Genomic DNA, 25,369 nt, shown 5'->3' on the forward strand with positions numbered 1-25,369 from the left:
ATGTGGAGTTCTTTCCAACTCTTGTATTTTAAAACATCAAGGATCTTTTTGCTCTGTCTTTGCTTTCATTGCCTCTCTGGCTGGAACTATGGGAAAGAAAAATTTTCCCTTTCTGATTTGGTGTATATTTTAACTCGTCATGATCCTAGTGCCCACTTACAGGTCACTTCATTCTCCCTGTATTTTGTCATGTCATTATTTTATTAATATCGTTACAGAAACTCAATGACTAATAAAGAATATGTGCATCTAAAAAAAAGCTTTTTCCCTTTGATGGAGGTGAAAGTTGAGATTAAAAGGATGATGATAGAAGAAAAAATGATAATTTTAGTTTTCCATGCTTATCTATGCTTGAACTGCCCTCCATAAGCCACAGAGTTGGGTTATCTTCCCTTGACAAGAGAAGAGATTCTTTGAATTCAAAGAGAGTTTTAGGTTTTATTAAGATATTTTGTAAATTTTATGAAAAAAAAAGAGAAAGGGTAACAGGGTGAAAACTTGTTAAAAGGGGATCTACGTAAGGAAGTTGGTCCAATGTTATTCCTTTTCTTTACAGTGAGAAGAGAGAACAGGACAATCAGGTTTAAAGAATATAATGAGCAGGCAAACATTAATCAAAATAGATCTACATCTTTGTATACATAGGTGAAATGACTAGAAGAACACCAATCAAAGTCAGATAACATTGCCTTTTCAGAGGAAGAGAGCCATGAGGCTGAGTGGCTATAAAGGGGACTTTAGCTTGATCGGTAATGTTTTATTTTATTTAAAAAGTGAGTGGAAGCATCTAAGAAAAAGGTTAACTGTTGTTAATTAGAGAAGTAGTATACAGGTGTTGTTTTACTGACTATAGTTTCTTCATATGAAATTGTCAGTGTTCAATGACTTTCAACACACAAAAAAGTAAATTTCATGTATTTAAGCTAATATTTTTCTTAATGCTTCAAAATGAAAAATAAAAGCAAGCTTTACAAAATCTTTAGTTTTCAGCCAAAACAATACAGTGTACTTAATAAAAGATGCCAGTAAACTTGAAAGCCCTTTGCAGTCTTAAGAGAAACAAAATATAGAAAAGAGGCAAGTGTTGCATTTTTGGCAATAATGTCTTTATCTGATGAGCATGTTAAATCCCAGATCAATTTGGTCTCCTTTCCATCTTTAATGTATATTTGTCTTTTATTTGTTTTAGTAAAAAAAAAAAAAAAACCTGCCTTTAAATGTAAAACTAAGAAGTATATGAGTAAGTGACAGCTATGCCTAGAAACAGCATGCCTTCTCACATGATGAGCTGTGTGATTTTTAAACTGAATAGTATACTCGGAGAATTGATGGTGGTGGTGGTTTAGTCACTAAGTAGTGTCCAACTCTTGTGACCCCAGAGACTGTAGCCCATCAGGTTCCTCTGTCCATAGGATTTCCCAGGCAACAATACTGGAGTGGTTTGCCATTTCCTTCTCCAGGGAATCTTCCTGAATCAGGGATTGAACCCATGTCTTCGGCTTGCAGGCAGATTCATTACTGCTGAGCCACCAAAAGGGCTCAATAGTTGTGGAATATGGACTTAGTTGCTCTACTCTTCCATTTGTCAGGGGTCAAAACCATGTCTCCTGGCGTTGGCAGGCACATTCTTTTACCACTGAGCCACCAGGGAAGCCCCACTCAGAGAATTAAGGGTACATGAATCCAAACTAAGCTATCTGCAATGATTACTATCTCTCCAGCTACTATAAATAAATGAGGAAACTGACTGACAAAGAAAGGCAGTGTTTTTTTATGCCGCTGAACATATGGTACAATTAGTGGAAATCACAACCCTTGACTTCATATTTGCCTGTTGCTAAATGTACTGAGGAGAAGGCAATGGCACCCCACTCCATTACTCTTGCCTGGAAAATCCCATGGACGGAGGAGCCTGGTAGGCTGCAGTCCATGGGATCGCTAAGAGTCGGACACGACTGAGCGACTTCACTTTCACTTTTCTCTTTTCATGCACTGGAAAAGGAAATGGCAACTCACTCCAGTATTCTTGCCTGGAGAATCCCAGGGACGACGGAGCCTGGTGGGCTGCTGTCTATGGGGTCGCACAGAGTCGGACACGCTGAAGCGACTCAGCATAGCATAGCATAGCAAACGCACTGAAGATGGCTACACTCAGAAACATGAGGTGATGCTCGAAGGTGGAATCCTACCTCTAGTCTTCGTGTGGTGAAAGGAGTGAAGCACACAAGAAAAAGAAAATCACACATATTGAATAGAAAGCCTCCTGGGATATATCACTAACTTATTATAAGGTAATCCAAAGGAGAAAAATAGACATTATTTTAAGTAACCAAGCCAGATTCCTTAAAAAATATCCCCCAGTTTGTCCTGATGAAGGGTCCCTCTTCTGAAATCTTTAAGTTTTGTAGAAAAAGGCAAGAGGTAGGCAGAAGCTCTGACGGGTGAGTGGAACATTAGTTGAATAGTTGGAAGGCTACTGGACTTGGGACCCAGCAAAAGTATAATTCTTAATTTCAATTTCAGCAGTTTTGAGGGCTACAACATCTAGTCCCTTTAAAAATGCCTGTCTGCAGGATATGGCAGCTGGGGGGCATGTGTTTTCCCACTACCCACCAACAATGAAATGCCTATGAGCTCCTCGTCTTGCCCCTTACTGGGAGGAGCAGATGACAAGTAATTGGAGGTCAGCAGAGGGATGGAGCACAGAGCCTGCTGCCCTGTGACTCGTTGGGAGGGAGTGCGCATCTAACTGTTCAACTTGATCAAGTTGCTGAATAACTAGAAGTCCAAGATCCAATCCAATGTTTGGACCTGGTTTCACTAAGAGAGGGTATTTTAGGTTTCTGTGGAGGAAGGTATATTTTCAGAATGAAAATGGCAACAATTGTATATCAAAAATATCCCATGATAATAATACCAACAATAACAAATAAAATTAATTGAGCATTTACTGTTTGACAGACTCTGAGCTGAATGCTAGAAAGCTTATCTTCCAGAATTCTCATGACCCTGTAACAAACACAGGTGCTGTCACCATCATTATTATTCCCATTTTATACCTGAGAAAAATTAAGGCGTAGGGAGGTTAAATTGTGTGCCCAAGGGAATCCCAGCTAATAGGTGGCAAAACAGTGATTTAGAACTTAACTGAGTGTCTCAAAAGTCCATGAGCATGAGCTTTCTAGAGTTAAAATTTAAATTGTTATCTCTCAACCTCATTGTTACCATTTAACCTTTTCCACAAGGTCGGCCAAATCACCAATCACCACGTCTTGGAGAAAAAAAAATGTCATGTTGACTTTCCCTACATCCCTTTCCATCTGTTTCTTTGTAAAGATGATTGAGGACTGAGCATGAGTTGAAAAATGCTGACAGCATCTGCAGTCTCAGGAGCTCACAGAAAGTAACTAACTGAAAAGTCATTAACTGATACAGTGACTATTTTCTGTCCCAAAGAGAATCTTAGCACCTGGGAGCAAGGCTCTTGGGCCTTACTCAGAGAGTAAGTACAGTAATGTAGGAAGTAGTCTAATACACATGTCAAGCAACCAGGGCCATTAGAGGAACAGGCTTAAGTACCTGTCTCACATGAAATGTTATTCCAGAACCATACTCTTTTATTATAGTTAAAGCAGCAAAGGGTTAATTTGAAGTGATATCTCTTAAAAAGACCTTGTGTCCCTTGCCAATATATGACTGTTTATACTCTCAGTTCATTTCTCCACTCCTCCTAGAGATATTTTATTGGCTTGCTAAACTAAATTTTCTCTAAATTACTAGAGAACAAAAATACCCCAAATTGCATATTTCACCAAAACTGGCTTTGGTATTATATTGGCCAAAATGAAATCCACTAATCCAGGGCACCAAAGTTGATAATATGGAAGTAGGGTGCTTGATGAGATTTTCTAAAATCCTCTGGAGTCCCTGTTGGTCATTATTGAACCTGTCAATCTTATGTAGTCAGTAGGATTCCCTCTACCCTCTATGGGATAATTACATTGAGTTATATTGTTTGAGTTACTATCATATAAACACTGAGGAAAGAGAATATGATCGACCAGCTTGCTTCATATTGCATTTAGAGCATTGCCAAGTGTTAAAAGATGCTTAAGTGCTGGTCACAATGACATGTGGTGAATTAACCCCTGCATCATGGGACAGTCGACTGACCTCAGCTAGGTTACACAGCTTCCTGGCCACCCTATTCCCTGACAAGTATTGGAAGTTTAGGGAGTGGTATCCAACTCTAAGGGCTCAGCTTCCTGGTGGCTCAGCTGGTAAAGAATCCACCTGAAATGCAGGAGACATGAGTTTGATCCCTGGCTCAGGAAGATCTCTGAGAAAGAAATGGCAACCCACTCCAGTATTCTTGCCTAGAAAATTCCATGGACAAGAGGAGCCTGGCAGCTACAGTCCATATGGTCGCAAAGACCTGGACCAATATCCCGACTCTGCCACTTCCTTGTCCTGTGACCCTGTGCATAATTAAATTTTCCTGAATCTCACTTTTCTAATCAGTGTAATGAAAATGGGGCTTCTTTCCCTTTCTTCCTCACTAGACTGTTATGTAGACTGAAATAAGAAAAACTGTAGGAAAATACTTTGAAGAATAGGTAAGTATGATCATAATACATGGACACTGCTGAGGATTTTGAGTGGTGTGTGTGCATGACCCAGAGAGAGAGGAACAGGGAGACACACACACAGTGTGTGCAAGAGAGCACACTGTGAGAATACAAGTAGAAGTAGGCTCATTTGGAGGACTTAGACTTATTATTTTGTTAAAATATTAATGCTTTCTTCTCACTTTAGAGAGCAGTGATAGTGACTGGTCAATAATTACTGTTAAGTGTTTAGCATCTACTTTGAATACCTCCTGGAAACAACACCAGTAAGTTATTCTTAGTCTACCACATACTTCCTGAACAAAAAGGAACTCATTCAGCTTTGAATGTTTATCTAAGGCATGGAAAACTTGGTTTAACTCCCTAGGTATCTGTAGTATCATCAAGTTTATTCAAATATTTAATCTAAATTCTACCTGCTTTCATTTAAGGCCATAGCGTCTGGCTCTTCCTCATCAGTTAATCTACATAATAGTGCTCTCTAGCTCATTCTATCCTTTCATATTTCTGAGAATGGTTATCACCCCCCAAATATTTTCATTTTATTTATGAGCTGGCTCTCTTTTTCTTGACTCAAAGGCCATCAATGGGAAGTATTATCATTTTTAGTTGGTCTCCTGTGAAATCTGAAACACATTTTATCCACTTATTTAAGTTCAGGATCAAGGGCCCCTGCTAGTCCTTGGTATATGAATGAAGGAAAGGGGTCCTGTTCTAAACTGCATTACCATTCTCCTATCACTGCACATACCTGCTGGGCTCCCCTAAGGCAACACAAATGAGCCAGTAGGAAAAGGCACCTTCAAGGGATGAAGTGGCTCTTACCACAAAGACTTCACAGCAGATGCAAAGGCCACTGTTCTTGGTAAAGGCATGAGTTATATCCAAGAGAGCAGGTCTTGTCATGGGTCCCCCTGTTAAAACAATGCACTGGGGCCTGAAAATGGAGAAGAGAAGATGTGAGAGTTGATCATGACAAGAAACCTGTGAGTCCAGAACCACCCCCAGTGGAATGGGCTGGTACAGAAAGCTTGGCAAGATGGGGCAACCACTCTCCTAAATATCTCTTGAGTTTCTCACTAGAAGTCCTTTTTTTATTCTTCTTTTTAAAAAAGAAGTATTTATTTATTTGACTGCATCAGGTCTTAGTTGCAGCTCATGGTATCTTTGTTTCAGCATGTGGGATCTTTCACTGTGGCACACGGGTTCAGCTCATGGGCTTAGTTGCTCCCCCAACATGTGGGATCTTAGTTCCCTGACCAGGGATCAAACCCGCGCCCCCTGTGGTGCAAAGTGGATTCCTAACCACTGGACCACCAGGGAAGTCCCTCACTAGAAGACTTGAATCATCGTGATTTCCTGCCAATCTTGCCAAATTTGTATTTTTAGTTTAGTTAGTGATAGTAAGCATGTAAAGTAAGGAAAAGGTCCTTACTGTCCCCCTGTCTTTTTCCTCTGAACATGACCCTATCCCAAATCCTCAGTACAACCTGTCCTTCTCCAACCAGTATATTCATATTATTTTCCTTCACCCTCCGTGCAAAGCTTGTGTTTTGAAGTTCCACTTAAGATATAACCAAAGAAGAGCTTAAAGTACAACTTCTCCTAAGGGAATTCAGTAAGCCACAAAGCCTTAATCTATATGGAGACAGAAACAACAATTAAAGTGTGTGGGGATTTGGGGACATCTCTCTGAAATCATGTCACTGAGATCCCCTCTCTATTTGTACATGGAAGGGGAAAGCCAGCACTAGGAGAATTTAGAGTTGGGGGTGGGCATAGCTCAGAGTGGAAGAGGAGAAGCGCTCATTCACAGGAGGTGCTGTTGTGAAAATGTGGCAGTTTTGTAAGATTACCTATCTACGAATGTACCCCTAAAGCGTATCAATGTGCATTTGTCTCCCATAGAGGGAAGCTGCTTCCAATGGGAAATGACACCAGGATGCTTGAGAAACCAATTTTACCTGAAGTTTTTCACATGGTCTTCCACTGTGGTTAGTTCTAGAGCATTGTCTAAAGCGCTCACGTAGGAAAGAGCCTGCGTGGAGGAGCCCCAGTTCACATCTGTGGACAAAGGAGAATTTGACATAAAAGCACTGAGCTTCCCTCTGTATACTGTGAATATTTTTATAAGCCATTCCCTTCTTTGATTTTCCTTGGCTATGTCAGCAGTGACAAATGCCCAAATGAGAGAAACATAATGTAATATTTCCTAGAAAGTGTGTCCTTCTATGAATCCTTGTGAATTCTTAGAAGTGAGACCTCTTTTTCCAGCTGAGGATCAGACTCTAGTGTTGCAGCCTGAGAAAACTTACTCAGTGGAAGAGGCTGTGTTACAACCACACTGCAGAATTGTCAGCCCCTAAATAAATCCAAGAGTTCTTCACAAATTCTTAAATTGAAAAGAAAAGAGGCATTTCTGCATACATAGAGAGTATGTAGCAGTCTTTATATTTTGAATAATGAAACTGAATAACTTGGGAATTCTTACTTCTGGATGTCCATGAAGAGGATCAATCTTTAGCAAGCATTTTAGTTTGATGTGTTAAGGACCCAATCTTCATAATAAGAGAGGAAAATACTACCCTGCCCTGACTTAAAAAATAAAGTGTTAGATGAATCCTCTACATTTTATAAGAAGTCCCTGATGGGAATGCATAGATTCACCCTAGATGGCAGACAGAGCCATCTCCCCAGTCTTGCTCAGAACAATAAGGAAAATGATGAGAGATAATTATCTGGGGATAAAGCAGATTAATATTGATTAAGTATTTACTATGCATCAGGAATTTAGCATACCTTAAGTTATTTCATTCTTACAAGAACCCTATAAATCAACTGGATATTTATATGCAAAAAAATCAACCTTGAGCCATTCCTCACACACCATATACAAAAATTATCTCAAAATGATGAGATATAAATAAAAAATCTAAAGCATTAAAACTTTTAGAAATAGTTTGTAACTTTGAATTAGCGAAAGAGATTAGAAGCAAAAAAAAACACACACCATAAAACATGAAAAATCAGACTTTAGAGGAATTAAGAATATCTGCTATTCAAAACAAACTGTAAGGAAATTAAAAAACAAGTTACAGACCTGTAGAAAACATTTACAAAAGATGTACTGTGAAAGGGTTTGTATCCTGAATATACAGAGGTCTTACAAATGAATAATAAGAAAACAACTCAAAAAATTTAAACAGACACTTGACAAAAGAAGATATGTGGATGACAAATAATATGTTCAACATCATTAGTCATTGGGAAAAATTGCAAACCAAAGCACAATAAGATAGTACATTATATCTTTAGTATACTACATAATTAGAATTTTTTTTTAAAAGAAATCAACTGACAATAATATGTGCTGCCTAGGATGTGGAACAACTGAGACATACATTTATTGCTGTTAGGAATGGAAAATGATGCTGCTACTTTAGAAAATAGTTTGGCTGTTAATTATAAAGTTATGTGTACCTTGTAATCATAAATTCCACTCCTAGAGAAATGAAAATATAGGTCTACATAAAGCCCTGTGTGTGAATATTTACAGCAGCTTTAGATATAATCACTAGATATAAATACAATTAGATATACCAGGTTAGACATAATTCTTCAATTAGTGAATATATTAAAAAAATCGAGATATATTCATATAATGGAATACTACTCAACAACAAAAAGGAACAAACTACTCATACATGTAACAACATGGATGAATCTGAAAACCTCATGTTAAGTGAAAGCAAGTATATATAAAGGCTACGTCCTCTATGGTTCTACATAACACTCTGGGAAAGGCAAAGGTATAGGAACAGAAATCAGAAAAGCTGTAACTAGGGGCTAAGTTGAGGGGAAGAAATTGACTGCACAGAATCTTTTAGCCATGATGGAAATGTCCTCTCTTTTTTAAAAAAGATTTATTTATTTTATTTTTTTGGCTGTGGTGAGTCTTCATTGCCACGCACAGGCTTTCTCTAGTTGTGGCAAGTGGGGGCCACTTTCTGTTGCAGTGCATGGGCTTCTAATTGTGGTGGCTTCTCTTTGGATCTGCTGGCTCTAGGCACTCAGGCTTCACTAGTTGCAGCACGTGGGTTCAGTAGCTGTGGCTCCTGGGCTCTAGAGCCTAGGTTCAGTGGTGGTGGCATATGAGCTTAGCTGCTCCGCGGCATGTGGAATTTTCCTGGACCAGTGATCAAACCGCTGTCCCTTACATTGCAAGGCACATTTTTAACCACTGGACCACCAATTCAGTTCAGTTCAGTTCAGTCACTAAGTCATGTCTGACTCTTTGTGACCCCATGAACCGCAGCACGCCAGGCCTCCCTGTCCATCACCAACTCCCGGAGTTCACCCAAACTCATGTCCATTGAGTCAGTGATGCCATCCAACCATTTCATCCTCTGTCATCCCCTTCTTCTCCTGCCTTCAATCTTTCGCAGTATCAGGGTCTTTTCAAGTGAGTCAGCTCTTCACATCAGGTGGCCAAAGTATTGGAGTTTTAGCTTCAACATCAGTCCTTCCAATGAACACCCAGGACTGATCTCCTTTAGGATGGACTTGTTGGATCTCCTTGCAGTCCAAGGGACTCTCAAGAGTCTTCTCCAACACCACAGTTCAAAAGCATCAATTCTTCGGTACTCAGCTTTCTTCACAGTCCAACTCTCACATTCATACATGACCACTGAAAAAACCATAGCCTTGACTAGATGGACCTTTGTTGACAAAGTAATGTCTCTGCTTTTTAATATGCTGTCCAGGTTGGTCATAACTTTCCTTCCAAGGAGTAAGGAACTTTTAATTTCATGGCTGCAATCACCATCTGCAGTGATTTTGGAGCCCCCAAAAATAAAGTCAGCCACTATTTCCCCATCTATTTGTCATGAAATGATGGGACCGGATGCCATGATCTTAGTTTTCTGAACGTTGAGCTTTAAGCCAACTTTTTCTCTCTCCTCTTTCACTTTCAAGAGGCTCTTTAGTTCTTCTTCACTTTCTGCCATAAGAGTGGTGTCATCTGCATATCTGAGGTTATTGATATTTCTCCCCGCAATCTTGATTCCAGCTTGTGCTTCATCCAGCCCAGCGTTTCTCATGATGTACTTTGCATATAAGTTAAATAAGCAGGGTAACAATATACTGCCTTGACGTACTCCTTTTCCTATTTGGAACCAGTCTGTTGTTCCATGTTCAGTTCTAACTGTTGCTTCCTGATCTGCATACAGATTTCTCAGGATGCAGGTCAGGTCTGGTATTCCCATTTCTTTAAGAATTTTCCATAGTTTGTTGTGATCCACACAAAAGCTTTGGCATAGTCAATAAAGCAGAAATAGATGTTTTTCTAGAACTCTCCTGCTTTTTCAAGGATCCAGCGGATGTTGGCAATTTGATCTCTGGTTCCTCTGCCTTTTCTAAAACCAGCTTGAACGTCAGGAAGTTCACGGTCCACGTATTGCTGAAGCCTGGCTTGGAGAATTTTGAGCAGTGCTTTACTAGCGTGTGAGATGAGTGCAATTGTGTGGTAGTTTGAGCATTCTTTGGCATTGCCTTTCTTTGGGATTGGAATGAAAACTGACCTTTTCTAGTCCTGTGGCTACTGCTAAGTTTTCCAAATTTGCTGACATATTGAGTGCCACCAGGGAAGCTCTCTGTCCTCTATTTTGATTGTGGTGGTAGTTACAAGACTGTAAATTTGTTAAAACCTATAGACTGTACACTACAGGGGGTTAATATTAATATACATAAATTATGTGAACGTACTGTGTGTGGAAATACTTGGTATACTGGGTACCAAGCCTTGTGTTGAGAACCTTAGGAGTCTTTGTCTCTCTTGAGTCCCTTCATGGCCCATTGAGGTTGATACCACTAAGCCCCATTTAGCAGAGAAAGAAATGGCAACCCACTCCAGTATTCTTGCCTGGAGAATCCCATGGACAAAGGAGCCTGGCAAGCTACAGTCCATGGTGTTGCAAGAGTCGGACATGACTTAGTAACTAAACCACCACCACCATACCTGTATTACAAATACCATACAGTAATAAAGAAAAACAACAAAACCAAGCTCTTCAAAATAGTTACTACCTTCTCTTTTCTATTATACTTGTGTAGGAAGGGTCAGGAGCATGTGAGGGTGGCCGAGGGCCTGTCTGGCCCCTGAGACTGGACCGCCGAATACTGTACTCCTTAATCTCTAGCTTCTCTAAGTGTCAATCCCTTTCACTGGGTCTAAAGATAACATCTGAAGTCCAGATCCAACTGAATGATCAACAGCACCTTCTTGCTGCTCCAGATTCTTTAGCATGACATTTAGGTGTCTTGTTTACCTGGCCCGACCTACTCACCATCCAAGGCTCACCTCAGGCCCCTTCTCATCACCTGAGGACTCCATCATGCTAAAGGCCTTTGGGTATGCTGCGCTTAGTCACTCAGTTGTGTCTGACTCTTTGCAACCCCATGGACTGTAGCCCACCACGTCTCTCTGTTCATAAGCCTTGGCAATCCTTAAATATGCCTGATACTTGCACGCTTCCTAACTTTACTCACACTCTTTTCTTCTGCTTACAGTAGCCATCCCTGGCTCCATCTGATTAACCAACCCCTAGTCTCTTGCCCTTTTTTTTTTTTTTTTTAAGTAGAGTATTTGTTCATTCAACAGATATTTATAAGTACTTACTGAGTGACTGACCCTGGGAATAGAAGCCATGAACCGGGGAAGTTTTCTTGGACAACGCTAATCACAGTTAGAGCTTCCCTGGTGGTAAAGAATCTGTATGCAATGCAGGAGACTCTGGGTTGGGAATATGCCCTGGAGAAGGAAATGGCTACCCACGCCAGTATTTCTTCCTGGATAATTCCATGGACAGAAGAGCCAGGTGGGCTACAGTCTATGGGGTGGCAAGGAGTCAGACTTGATTTAGACTAACAATAATCACGGTTAGTCACTTCCTCTCCTTTCCTCAGTAACTTGTTCATGTCACTCTCACGGTTCTTGCTATACTGTTATATAGTTAATTGCTTATATGTGAGTCTGTGCTTCTTGAGGACAGGGATTATACCTCATTTATCAGATATAGAAGGACTATATCAGTGGAAAGCTTATGGGGTTTGGTATCAAAACACTCCCATTAAAATATCAGCTGCTTCACATCCTGATGGTCACCTCAGTGAGTGATCACTTCTTTGAACTCAAGTTTCTTCATCTCTGAAATGTGACCAATAACACCTAACATACAGCACTATTGTGAGAATTAAATGGTACACAGTATACAATAGGTGTTCAACAAGGGTAACTATTGTATTATCATATTACATTATATTATTAATATCTGCCATACACATGGCCCACCTAAACACAGGAGGTGCCATATAAACATGTGTTGAGTGAATGGATAGTTAGAGAGTGCTTAGGAGACCCTCTCTGTACAGTCCTTCTTATCCTACCTGGCTTCTTGTAAGTCACGTATATATAGAGGAAGAACTCAATGACGTAGGTGATGACAGCTGCCCACCAGTTGATGACAAACATGACCGCACAGCACAAAACGGCTCCAAAGAGAGACACCCACATGTTGTAAATACCATATGCAGGTCTCCATCCTGAAATTAAAAAAAAAATCTATGTGCACAAGAAAAATTTCCGCACTATACCATCATAACATTGTGTAGTTTTAGACTATAGGTAACATGGTTTTTTTTTCCCCTAGCATAAAAAATCAGAACTTTTAGGTCAAGTTCCTAACTCTGTTATTAGTTTTCTGTGTCTTGGTCCCTGGCTTATGAAGATGTAATCACACCAAAAAGTAATGCTGTGAAATGTAGGAAATGTGTCACTGGTGGTTCTTCTACACTTCCTACATGCCAGGATTTCTTCCCAAACAACGAACCCCTAAGCATCTGGTATCCATGTCATCAAGAATTGAAAGGAGGCAGGAGAGATGGAAAGAGTGGGGAACATCAGGGCAAGGGGACACCTTAGTGGCTCAAGAAAGAGGAGGTTAAGATAACGGGCTTTTTCCTGCGGAGAAGGCAGAGCAGCCATCAAATATCATCCGCTACTTCATGCTGGCTCTTCTTTTACCCTAAGAGGATCATGCTTGCCCTTTCAGAAATAATAATCTATGGCAAAAGAGGGAGACATTTTTCTGCAATGGCTTTTTAAACCTGATACACTAATATATCATGCATTTTGCAATGAAAATATACAGTGAGAAATATTTTCATACATGCATGGGGGGTTACTGTGTTCTATTAGTTCCCTGAATTGAAAGAAGCTGGGAGACAGTACAATCAGGGTAAAGAAGCTGTGACTTGAAGGGCACATTTGGTCTGTGGGTAAAGAATCCACCTGCCAGTGGAGAAGACGCGGGAGATGCAGGTTTGATCCCTGAGTCGAGAAGATCCCCTGGAGAAGGAAATGGCAACTCACTCCAGTATTCTTGCCTGGGAAATCTCAAGGACAGAGAAGCCTTGCGGGCTATGGTTCATGGAATTGCAAAGAGTTGAACACTACTGAGTGTCCACACTCACACACAAAGTATATTTTTAAATTTGGAGTTGCCAAAATACAACAGAGCTTTCTTTCTTCAGAAGCAATTTCCAAAATGGCCACAAGATGGAAATCACACTACAATAACATCACTGGAAATGCATTTATTTTTCTCTGTCTGTGTGTGGGTATTTGTGTGTCAGAGAGAGAAAGAGAGAGGAGAAAGAGAGGGAAGGAGAAAGAGAGGGAAGGAGAAAGAGAGAGTCATCTTTTGGGTTTGGTATCCAAGTTATCTCTGTGCTTTTCTAGGCTTCCCCTTTTCCCGCTTCCTCTTTCCTCATTCCTTTCCATTCTTACCCCTGCCAACCTCTATTACTTCACTGTGTTTTTAAAAAAGGAACACAACATGGCATGGAAGCACACATTTCTGGGATCTGTCATCTTCACTGACTAGAACCTCCTGTTCTCTGCTTAAAACAAGGCAACAAAACAGAAACAAAAATTCTTCTGTAATCTTCTGGAGCCTAGTGGCCTTGAGTAGATGAAGGCTCCCCTTCCATCTGTATTTTGGCAGGAGGTTTTCCTAAGGAGGTTTGAGTTCCTGGCATACCCTAAAACGTGAAGATGTGTTTATATCCTTAACAAAAGTCCTGGTAGTGAAGAATTTTCTACTCTCTTCTGATGGAAAGGCGAAAAAATTCGAATGGCCAGTGGAAGCAGAGAAGAGGTGAGAGGTGACAAAGACAGGGGGAGGCTCTTTGGTGTGAAATTTCGCACCACTTTAAACAACAGTCTGAGGGGTGCAGGGGTGTCACCAGCTTCAGTGTGAATCGGCACTGACTGCACTCAGCAGGTAATTATGGGAACTACTCATCCTTCTCTTCTGCACCGTGGGCAGAAAACAAATTGACAGTAAGAAAGTTTCAAATATATACATTCATTCCACTTCTGTGGTCACTTTCACCCTGGAAATAAATAGTGGTGTTTTTCTACTGCTGCAATAAATGTGGTTTCTCTTGCAATGAATAATTTATTGCCGCAGGAGAAAATTGACTTTACGGTTGGTCAAAAAGGCCGTTGCTCAAATGATTCTTTTTCTATTTCAGAAGTCGCCCCCCAACTCACCAAAAGAAAGTGAATTACACTGCCCACTAGGATATAAGGAAACATATAAACACAGATTCAGTGGTTTTCACTGACTTATTTCATCTTGTTGAGACGAACGAAGTGGTTTGCTTTGGTTTATTTTAGTTTTGAAAAGTCAACTTACCTGGAGATTTGGCATAAGAGGCATGAAAGCAGGAGAAATTAATAAGTGCATATGAGGCCAGGAAAAAATTGGAGATGATGGGAGCGATGGTGTTCAGTTCCGCTGTGAAGGAAGCAGAATTGAGTATGTACATATGAGTGATGAGACCAGGGGCTGAACAGCTGTTACAGTCTGGAAGTTTGACTTTATTTGGAAATTGAAACCATAGCTAGCATCTGTCAAAGTTTAAGAAGGTTGTGATTTTTTTTTGGGTCTGCACTCATTTGAAATGTATTTTCAGCCAAAGTTTCTGTAAAGTAAGAAACAAGAAAACTCACCAATAAAATAGACAATCAAGATCTCTACCCACAGAAAATTCAAGTGGAAGTGGATAGAAAGTTTGGAAACCAGATGACAAAATTCCCTGTAGCTATTGCAGAGGTACCAAATCCAGGGCTCTTTATCTGCTTTGTATACCATCAAAGGGTTTCTTAAGTGCTTCAGTATTAAAGAATCCGCCTGCCAATGCAGGAGATGTGGGTTTGATCCCTGGGTCAGGAAGATCCATTAGAGAAGAAAATGGCAACCCACACCGGTATTCTTGCCTGGGAAATCACATGGACAGAGGAGCCTGGTGGGCTACAGTCCATGGGGTTGAAAAAAGTTGGATACGACTTAGTGACTGAGCATGCATAGAATCAAAATGTTCTAAAGGGTGACAGGTTAGTTAAATACCTGTACATCAGAACCATCTAACAGGATATATCTCTGCATATACCCAGCTTGCTCTCTCTGACTTTCAGAATTTTTGTTAGTCATTCCTACTTTTCTATATCTCTAGAGAGTTTTACCTCTGAAGGTTTGCTGAAAAAAAGTTTTACCTCACTAGGTAAATATCCAGTATGGTTAAATCCTAGCTGGGATGTTTACTCTATGATATAAAAAATAATTTAGAGATGTTCTCATTTATCTGAAGATCAGACAGCTATCACCTTCAGTGAAGAAGATGCAGGTGGAAGCTGGGTGTGACTGTAGAACATGGATGCCAGCAAGAATGTAGGCAAAAATAGCTGTCGCAAAGCTGGCACCATGAAGCTAAGCTACTGGGTTCTGAAAGAGTGACATTTAAGACTATTATTTAATGTATACAATTTTTAAAATCTGGGGCTATTTGATCACTTAACTGAAGTCTAGGACAATAATTGAAGTCTTAAAGTTTAAATTATAATTGAAACATATATACACATAATTACTTTTTCATTTTTAAAAAATCTAACAAACATAGATTAAAAAAAAATTAACCAAAAAGTGATTATGTGTAGACATGGAGAGTCATATGTTCCCCTCTTCAACCTTGTGGAAATCTTATGAGGATGTGTGAATTATAGTCACTTCCTGAGTTTATGGGATGAGGAGAAGCCCTCGTTGTTCAGCACTACTGCTGAATCTGACTCTGCCTGTCTATGCATAGTTACTGTCATCCTTGCCTTCTGCTCACCTGCAATGGTGGTACCTTAAGGAGGAGTGAGGAATGTGCAGGCTAACTTTGAGGTGTGTGTCTCTTTGAGATTATGTAGCTGTTTCTATATTGCTTAGGGAGAAAGAGCCAAGGTAAGTGGTTCTCAAATATTAGTGGTCTATGAATTTCGGGAACTTGTAAAAATTCGGATTCTTTATCACCAGAGATTCTAGCTGTGGGATTGGGTGTGACCCATCCACAATTTTCCAGATCCACAGGTGACCACATTTTGTGGTCAGCAGACCACATTTTGAGAATAGACATTTCAGCTCTCCTGCTGGCGGCCAGAAGATGTAAGGACAGGTGGCAGCTGGAGGCAATGTGGGATTAGACAGTATCAGGCAGGTCAGAGGAAGGAGTCAGTTGCATTTGGTTGGATGGATTTCCAACATTCAGATTCAAAGAAGAGATTAAAGTCTGAAGCCCACCTCAAGTCCTCCAAGGCCCTCCACACACAAGGATTTCTCATTTCCTTCTTAGATTGCAATATTCCCAAATGCAGTATTAGACATACAACAGATACTTTCTCAAGGTCACAGGAAAACCCTATGAGTAATCGGAAGAATTTGTTGGCTTTCAGTAAGAATAAGAAAACTACAAACCAATAAGAATGAACGCCATGGCTATAACAAAAGTGAGAAAGTATCCTCTAAGGGGCTCATTGTTCTTCCCATATCCCTTTGCAAAGAACTGCAGAGCTTTGTAGATGTTGTCCTTGCACAGAGCCTAATGGAAAAGAGGAGAAATTCGTCATTTATATCTATGCAGGGTCATTTTCCCTGGGCTATTCAAACAAGAAGATTTGGGGAAAAGACAAAGTGATACACAATATGAACACAAGTTAACACTGCAGTTTATCATTCTTTATATTATTTGAATCGATCTCGACTATGTGGCAGACATAGCTTCGGAGCCAGATGCAAACATTAAACTGTTTCAGAAAATGATGGAAAATGATCACCGGTGAGAGCGGATATCTCAGGGGGAGGGAGAAGCACGTGCTCTTATGCCTATGTCACCTGAAACACTTTGGGCGCGCTGACGAGGGAGGCCAGGGCCGAGGAGAGTGTTGCAGAAAAGATCCCAGCAGTGATGAGGGGGCCAAACCCTGACACCATGCTCATGACCTTGAGGAGAGAGGTTCAAGTAAGGAAACTCATTCAACAGAGTTAAAACAAAAATTTGAGCCAAATTTTAATGCAAATGCTTCCCTTTCCACTTTCTGGGGTTTCGAATCTCTTTCGTAAGCTAATTGCTTCTAATCAGATGTTTTCCCCCCTGCTTCATTCTGAGTTCTTAATAGTTGTTTTTTTCAAAATGGAAGTGCCTTTGTTGTTGCTGTTTTTGGATAAAAGGAACAAATGCTCACCACAATATGTCCAGAAGATACTGGAAAGAATAAACAAGGAAATTATTTCAAGAATTTTTATATTTTTCCCCTCTGTCCTTTCTGGACATCTGTTTCTTGGTCAATGGGAAATTCTATCCAGCAGAAAGTGGTATTTTAATAAAGTCTGGGGAGGAACTCAGCTGTTTACCAATCTTTTTAAAAGGCATTAGCCTTTCTTGTTCTTCCTGCACATAGAAGCTTTTCAAATCTTTGCTTTTCCTGTGCTCATTAAACATAAGTTTAGGTCTGAGACATGATGAGATTCTATCAATTTAAGTCATGTTTGTAATAATGACTTCAGCTGAGTTAATTTCTCTTTGTTGGTTATTAAAATAGATGAATGAAGCCTTCACAACAAATTTGCTTCTCCTTCTGCTCCCCAATCATTCAGGCAAATTAATATGTTTTAAGTTCCATAGTCTCACCAACTTCCCTGGTTCCTTTCCCCCTCACTCTTTTTCCCCTTCTGCCACTCACAATTCCCCGCTTGGCCTTGTCCTCCACACACTCCAGGACCATCACAGAGGCTTTTCCTGAGTGAAGCCCAGGCATGAAATGTGTTCCAAGTGCTAACTAATCAAAGTCTCTCCATCTGCCCACCAGGAAATCTTACACGATTGATTGGAAGATGCATAATGGCGGGCAGTAATCTTTCCCTGGGTGATGCAATTCATACAACTGCCTGTTCTCTCACCACCACAGTGAGTGTAACCACATAATGAATGCCTATAGGACTCCCTTTCCTCCCACACAAATTATTCCTTGCTGAATTAGAATCAGTCGATAACCAATCTGTTGGAGAGTCAGAAGTTTCATTACACATGATGTTCTAAAAAATGGAAGCAATAGCAGTAAACGTTATTAATTTTTGAAGTTCAAACCTGGAAATTGTTCATCAGCCCATACTGACATGGTTCATGTTGACATCTTGAGAAGTCGTAGCCTAACCCACAGGCTGCTGAACCATTGCAGTTCATCCCAGAAATGATGGTGTCATTCATGCTCCCAGTGGCATCTCGGACCACACAAGCCCCTGGGAAAACAACAAGGTCTGTCATTTCTTTACTTGAAGGGTTCAGATATCCCCCAAAGACTCAAGCAGAAAAGAATCTTCCTGCAATGCAGGAGACTCAGGAGACGTGGGTTTGACCCTGGGTTGGGAAGATCTGCTGGAGGAGGAAATGGCAACCCACTCCAGTACTGTTGCCTGGAAAATTCCATGGTCAGAGGAACCTGGTGGGCTAACAGTCCATAGGGTCACAAAGGGTCAGACACGACTGAGCATGCACACACGTTTTTCTTCTGAAAACATACTTAGTTTAATTTGACCTATCCTGTCTTCATGGTCAATATTTCCTCTGACGTGACACCTGAAAGTTCCCATCCTCTGAGGCCTGGGAGCGGCCCCTATCTCTAAGGTGTCCTTGGGTGGTTAAAGTCCTAGCTTTCTGCCTGCCTCTGTAAGATGCTTGGGATTGAGACTTCTTTCCTTTTGGAAGTACACATAGCAGTGCTTTCTTTGCACGTAATATTTATTCAATTCAGATTTCCAGGTTAATGCTACTGATTGGGAGCTTTTCAGATAGAAGGATTTATTTCCTCATCTGTGAGAGAACCAAGGGATGACATTATTGAATACTAGTAATTAAGAGAGCTGAGCTCTTATTTTCAACTAATGGTATTCTTTGTATAATTTCTTAAACCATTATAATTTTACTTTTTATAAAATTTCAATGGTTTAAATGATACAGAAACTATTTGGGGATAAAATGTTAAGATTTCCTAGGTAATATGTGCATGCATGCTAAGTCCCTTCAGTCATGTCTGACTCTGTACGACCCCATGGACTGTAGCCCACCAGGCTCCTCTGTCCGTGGCATTCTCCAGAATTCTCCAAGAATACTGGAGTGGGTTGCCGTATCCTCCTCCAGGGGATCTTCCTGACCCAGGGATCCAATCTGTTCTTATCTCTCCTTTACCACTAGAGCCACATGGGAAGCCCTTCCCAGGTACTATTCATGGTCAAACTGCTATATCAAGTATTTATCTCAGTGTATTATTTTTGTACCTTTGAGTTAATTTCTGTTATTTTCTATAACAAACATCCTATGAACATCTTTGTGCATACAATTTTTCTTCTGTAATTCGAAGTATTTCTTTAGGATAGATTCCTCAAAATGGAGTTGTGTGCATTTTAAAGATTCTTGACATATATATTTTAATTACTGATTTTTCTTCTGAATTTTTCTAACTGTATTCTCTGCCATTATGTATTTGACAGGATTACTGAGATATGAATATAGCTGTGAAATATATATATAAATTTTTCTGAACTACTTTAAGGGTAAATACTTTACAAACTAAATGCCAATCAATGAAACTGTTCATTTTGCTTTTCAGTCTCCAGCCAGATGAGTTCTCATTCCTTGCTAGTTATTTTAAGAGACATTCCAGTAATAGATATTAATGGGAACTCTCAATTATAGAGTTCATACTCTTTGAATTTATACCCTTTGAATCAAGGAAAGACTTAAAACTTACTGAATCCTTTAGTTGAAAGAGTCATTTAAAATGATCAGTGCAGGAACCCTTTCTATATAGCCCTGAGAAGTGGCCTACCAACCTCTACTTAGATACCTGAAATTGCGAGTGTTGGTTGGTTACTAAGCAAAACTATCCAGTCCAGATTTTACCTCTTTGCACTGTTCATTTTGCTGAGCTGACTTTTAAAAATCTTGTGGTTTCACTTCTGCATAATCAAACTCCCCAAATTCCCATGAAGCCATGAGCTATTATTTGCACTAATGACAGGCCAGGGACCTCAGAATATCCTTTTCTTATCCTGAGAAAAATATAGAAGCACATGTTTTTCTACCCATCAGAAACCAATAAATGAGAAGAATCTCTGAAGTCAGGCCTATACCTTTATTTATCCCTTCCTTTTTACTTTGTAGGAGAAAGAAAAACCATTTGTGAAATTTAGGTAATTTCAATGTCATTTAAAAAGTATTGATTTCCTAAAGCATTGGAATAATATCCCTTGATTTGTAACTAAACTTGGCAATGTCACAATAGAGTTAACAACATTATCCAATTTCTGGAAATAAGAGGCAGTGAGAGAAGAAAGAATCTAAGTTAATTGTTTTGCTTTTTTTTCCCCAAAGAATCCAACTCAGAACATATGTACTATCTCAATTTCCTTTCTAGTAAGCAGAGGACAACCAGAATGTCCCCTTTTAAATGGCCAGATGGGATTCCACAGTGGTCCAGCCTGGGGCTGTATTCATAGGTGTGCACAGAAAAATTTTCTTCTCTGAATGTTTCACATTCCTTCCTCTCCAGTAATGGCACAAGCCGGAGGTGACCCCCAACCAGGAGGAGGTGTGGCTGCAGGCAGCAGGTGGAACAAAAGTCAGTTTAAGAACAGCAGGCAAATTCACATATTTTCTGCTCACTGAGCAATGTGGGGGCTGGCCGCCCACACTGCTGGCAGCTGGGTCTCGTTCTGATTGCCTGCCAGTTGGTGACGGTGACATTTCCACATTAGGGACAGCAGTGCAAGGAGGAGTCACAGTCATTCATTCTATATCTTTCATACTTTTCTAAGGGTTTTGTCATGGTTGTTTTTTCGTTTGTTTTGTTCTGTTTTGGACTCGTATTCTGTCCCTCACCGGCCTCCTAAAGGCAGGGGAGGAGGTTGCTAGAAGTGGTGGCTTCCCTGGCAGTGGAATTATTACCTGCAGCAGCAAAAAATTCGCTTTTGTGTTCAGGTAGAATGAAAGTGAAAGTAAAGTTGCTCAGTCGTGTCTGACTCTTTGCAACCCCATGGACTGTAGCCTACCAGGCTCCTCTATCCATGGGATTTTTCAGGCAAGAATACTGGAGTGGGTTGCCATTTCCTACTCCAAGAGATCTTCCTGACCCAGGGATTGAACCCAGGTTTCCTGCATCGTAGGCAGATGCTTTACCATCTGAGCCACCAAGGAAGTACCAGAGACACCTGTGGTTACACCTTAATTGCATTCAAACTCCTAGAGGACCCAACAAGGGAATTAAAATTGTTGTCTATTAAAAAATTTTCAACTTATGTTCCATGGAAAGCCATGAAACATAAAACTTGACATGAAAAGCAACTGGATCCCTTGTAATTCTGGCATTCTGACACCAGAGACAACATAACTTACCCACGCAAATGGCGACTCCTAAGTAGGCGACAGTGGTGATGAAGATGGCCAGCATGGTTCCTTTGGGGATGGCATCTTGGGGATCCTTTGAAAAAATAATGTAGAGGAACAAGGAGATTGAGTGGAATAAGAAACAGATATCACTTGGAGTTAGTTCTGTATTTTCAAAATTTTAGGCTACCCTTCCTGGGGCAAGTTCTAAAGAGAAAAAAATCAAGCAAATGGCAAAGAGCTGAGGTCCAGTTCTTTTTGGACAAAGACAAGGTGTTTAGAGTGAATAAAGAAATCTGTCGAACTTTGTGCTGAACAGAAGAGACCTGTAACTGACCAGGAGGGAGTTTTTACAGAAAAGTAGGCTAGTTAGTTCACTCACTAATACCTCTTTCTGTCCCTCCCCTTAATCTCCTGTGAATTTCATGCTGGTGTATGGACCATAGAGTACTGAGGGGGTGGGGTAACATATCAATGTAACATATCTGGTACATTGGCGATATATCTCTGTGTGTATTTGTTTTGTACTAAGCTTGCTGCTGCTGTACTAAGCTTAGCTTTAAAAGATCACTTTTGACTGAGCAAAAAGGATGATCTGCTACATTCACCAATCCCTCAAACTCCTCATTTGAAATCTAGTTCAGGAATAACTGCAATGAGAGATATTTAATTTCCATAGGCAAGCATAAAGAAAGAGGCAAATTTAAGCTTATACCAGAAAATGGGCTTTTCTTTTGCCCATAAATGTATATAAATTCACTGAGCTGAGCTCACATCATATATAATATACCATTTTATATCCTATTTTGGGGGTTGAATCGTATCATAATCAATTTCCAAGCAGCATAACTTCTCTATAATAGAGTTCAACTTAACAGGGATTATTAAGTAGAGATTTCAATGTATTCATTACCTATAAGACAGTGCTGGCATAGAGTAGGAGTCAGTAAATACTGAACTGAAGAAAGCACCATCCCAGTAGGCATCAGTTCCCCCTCCAGAGGACATGAGACTCATTGATACAAGTGAGCAATCAATGCAGTCAAAGTCTGAGTTCTGTGTTTCATTAACTTAAATCTGCTGATCAAATCCATCAGAAAAATCAACTCATGATGAATGCAGACTCAACCTGACAGCTGGAAATGTTAATTAAACCAAGTAAATCTGTCCCCACAGGGAAGTAAGCCAGCCCTGTGGAGCCATTCTGTAGTCATTCATTTCTTCCCACTCTTGTAGGAATATCTGTGCACAGGATTTGTCTGATATATACAACCTCTTCATTTAAAGCTACTGTCTCCAAAAGAGAATGTGTGCACTGAGTAGCACACAGAGGGAAAAAGAGGGCAACCATGGCTGAAATGAACCTCACTCAATATCCATTCATAGTATGTTTCAAATTTTCTTTCAGTGATGAAGGATTTCTTGAGCTCTCGGTGAAAATTGAAAAATTTATGTAAGTGGGAAGAAAGGAAATATATAAAAGGAAAAGAGGTATGAAGATGAACAGAAGTGTTATACCTAAAACACAAAGATCCCCTGGAGGAGAGCATGGCAACCCACTCCAGCATCCTTGCCTGGAGAATCCCATGGACAGAGATACTGGTGGGCTACAATCCATAGGGTCACAAAGAGTCGGACACGACTAAAGTGACTTAGCAAGCATCCACCCCACTCTACACATAAGATAAAATTTCCATGTAGCTGTAGATGTGCTACAAGCTCAAATTTTCCTTATTTAGGAGTTACTTGAGGGTCAAACTTGATGTGATATAAGTCGGGATGCCAATATCTTAATGTCTGGTCACATACTCACACTGCCTGTTCTGGCTACTTTTCCTCTAGTCAGGACGAGACTTAGATTCTTAGATTTCATTCCAAATGTTTATTTCCATCCTTCAAGCAGTAGCACAAAATCTCACCTTCCTTCACCTTTTTACATTAAATATCATATTTTTTCCCCCTTGGGACACAGTACAAGCAGTCTTACCAGGTTGCTGCTGGTTGCGTGTCAACCATATCCTAATCTTTCATCTCTGAAACTGCATCTTAACTCTCCTGATTAGATCTGTGTACCTTGAAAATCTTCTCCCACACACATATTTACAGACCATCAATAGTGTGTTAACAAGTAGAAGGTTCAGGATGGGAACCTTGTATAGCATCCCCTTGTGCCAGTTCTAATTAGCTGTCCCTATCAGCCTGAAGACCCTTGGAATCTTGAGAAGGATTCTGAGGTTGTGAGCAGAGGTAGTGTCTTGCATATCCCCACAATGTGCAAATAACATGTTTACTAACTTGAACTGAATTTATTATGCTCTAGTTTCACTCTCAGAAACAATTATTATCTATAAGTCCAGAACTTTGGTTGCCACATCCCAGCATGTGGTCATCTTTTAGTCCTTAACATGCTTGACCCCTCTGGCTTCTGATCATGTTAATTATCTCAATGCATCATCATCTCTTGATTTCCTTTCTCTTGGGTTCCACAGTCCCTTAGCTTTTTCTCTCTCTCTTTTTTTTAAAATTTATTTTTAATTATAGGTTAATGTAGTTACCCACTAGACATCTCCCCTCTGATGTCCTTCTTCCATTTTAACCCCAATGGCTAAATCTGAGCTTCAACATGGAATCAATTCAGTAGGTTGCAACTAGCATGAAAACAATACAGTAGAATAGAACTGATGTGAAAACATCAGAGGACATCATTTGTAATAAAGTGTTGAACTGTTTAGAAGAAATTTTTATACGTAGGCACTTGGTTGTGATATATAGTATTTCCTTACAGTTCAGTTCAGTTTAGTCGCTCAGTCGTGTCCGACTCTTTGCGACCCCATGAATTGCAGCACGCCAGGCCTCCCTGTCCATCACCAACTCCCGGAGTTCACTCAGACTCACGTCCATCGAGTCAGTGATGCCATCCAGCCATCTCATCCTCTGTCATCGTCCCCTTCTCCTCCTGCCCCCAATCCCTCCCAGCATCACAGTCTTTTCCAATGAGTCAACTCTTCACATGAGGTGGCCAAAGTACTGGAGTTTCAGCTTTAGCATCATTCCTTCCAAAGAAATCCCAGGGCTGATCTCCTTTAGAATGGACTGGTTGGATCTCCTTACAGTCCAAGGGACTCTCAACAGTCTTCTCCAACACCACAGTTCAAAAGCATTAATTCTTCGGTGCTCAGCTTTCTTCACAGTCCAACTCTCACATCCATACATGACCACAGGAAAAACAATAGCCTTGACTAGATGGACCTTTGTTGGCAAAGTAATGTCTCTGCTTTTGAATATGCTATCTAGGTTGGTCATAACTTTTCTTCCAAGGAGTAAGCATCTTTTAACTTCATGGCTGCAGTCACCATCTGCAGTGATTTTGGAGCCCAAAAAAATAAAGTCTGACACTGTTTCCACTGTTTGCCCATCTATTTGCCATGAAGTGATGTAGATCATAGTAAAAAAAAAAGAAAGAAAGAAAGAAAGAAAAAGCATCCTTTCCAGTTCCTTTCCTAACTCTAACAAAAGCTGACCTGTTTGATCCATTTTTCCTGCCATGGTCTTATCCAAACTGCATGCTTGAGAAGGATCAAGCAAGCTCTTCTTCACATCTTTGATGCCTGGTATAAGTAACAAGTGTTGGCTGAGTTGAACCGACTACTAATCAACAAATAATAAGAACTTAGGCGAAAGAAAGTACAATAGTCTTTGAATGTGTTCTTACAGTTTACCGAAATTTAAATCTGTGACCTCTGATATTTTTCCAACTCTAAGAAACCAGAAGCTCAACGTCCAGTTAAATTTTGTTAAGCAGCACTACTTACTTACTTCATTATGAAGTTACTTAATTTTTCTGAGCCTCAGCATACTCATTTTTATGTTCCATCTCTGCTGAAGAATTTATCATGGCATTGTAGTCCTTAATATAACAA

General features: G+C 40.2%; 1 protein-coding gene across 4 annotated transcripts in view; it reads right to left on the reverse strand.

Annotated features, from left to right (window-relative positions):
- Positions 1-25,369, reverse strand: part of SLC12A1 (solute carrier family 12 member 1) — an 88,192-nt gene that overhangs the window by 36,753 nt on the left and 26,070 nt on the right. For all 4 annotated transcript variants that reach the window (XM_061428853.1, XM_061428854.1, XM_061428851.1 and 1 more), the window contains 8 exons: positions 21,459-21,543; positions 18,156-18,307; positions 16,904-17,011; positions 16,487-16,610; positions 14,387-14,488; positions 12,072-12,227; positions 6,593-6,692; positions 5,454-5,565 (listed from right to left, as the gene is read on the reverse strand). In XM_061428853.1, the coding sequence (XP_061284837.1) occupies positions 5,454-5,565; positions 6,593-6,692; positions 12,072-12,227; positions 14,387-14,488; positions 16,487-16,610; positions 16,904-17,011; positions 18,156-18,307; positions 21,459-21,543 (939 nt within the window). The remainder of the gene's footprint in view (positions 1-5,453; positions 5,566-6,592; positions 6,693-12,071; positions 12,228-14,386; positions 14,489-16,486; positions 16,611-16,903; positions 17,012-18,155; positions 18,308-21,458; positions 21,544-25,369) is intronic.

This window comes from Bos javanicus, chromosome 10 (assembly GCF_032452875.1).
Source record: "Bos javanicus breed banteng chromosome 10, ARS-OSU_banteng_1.0, whole genome shotgun sequence".
NCBI classification, from domain to species: Eukaryota; Metazoa; Chordata; class Mammalia; order Artiodactyla; family Bovidae; genus Bos; species Bos javanicus.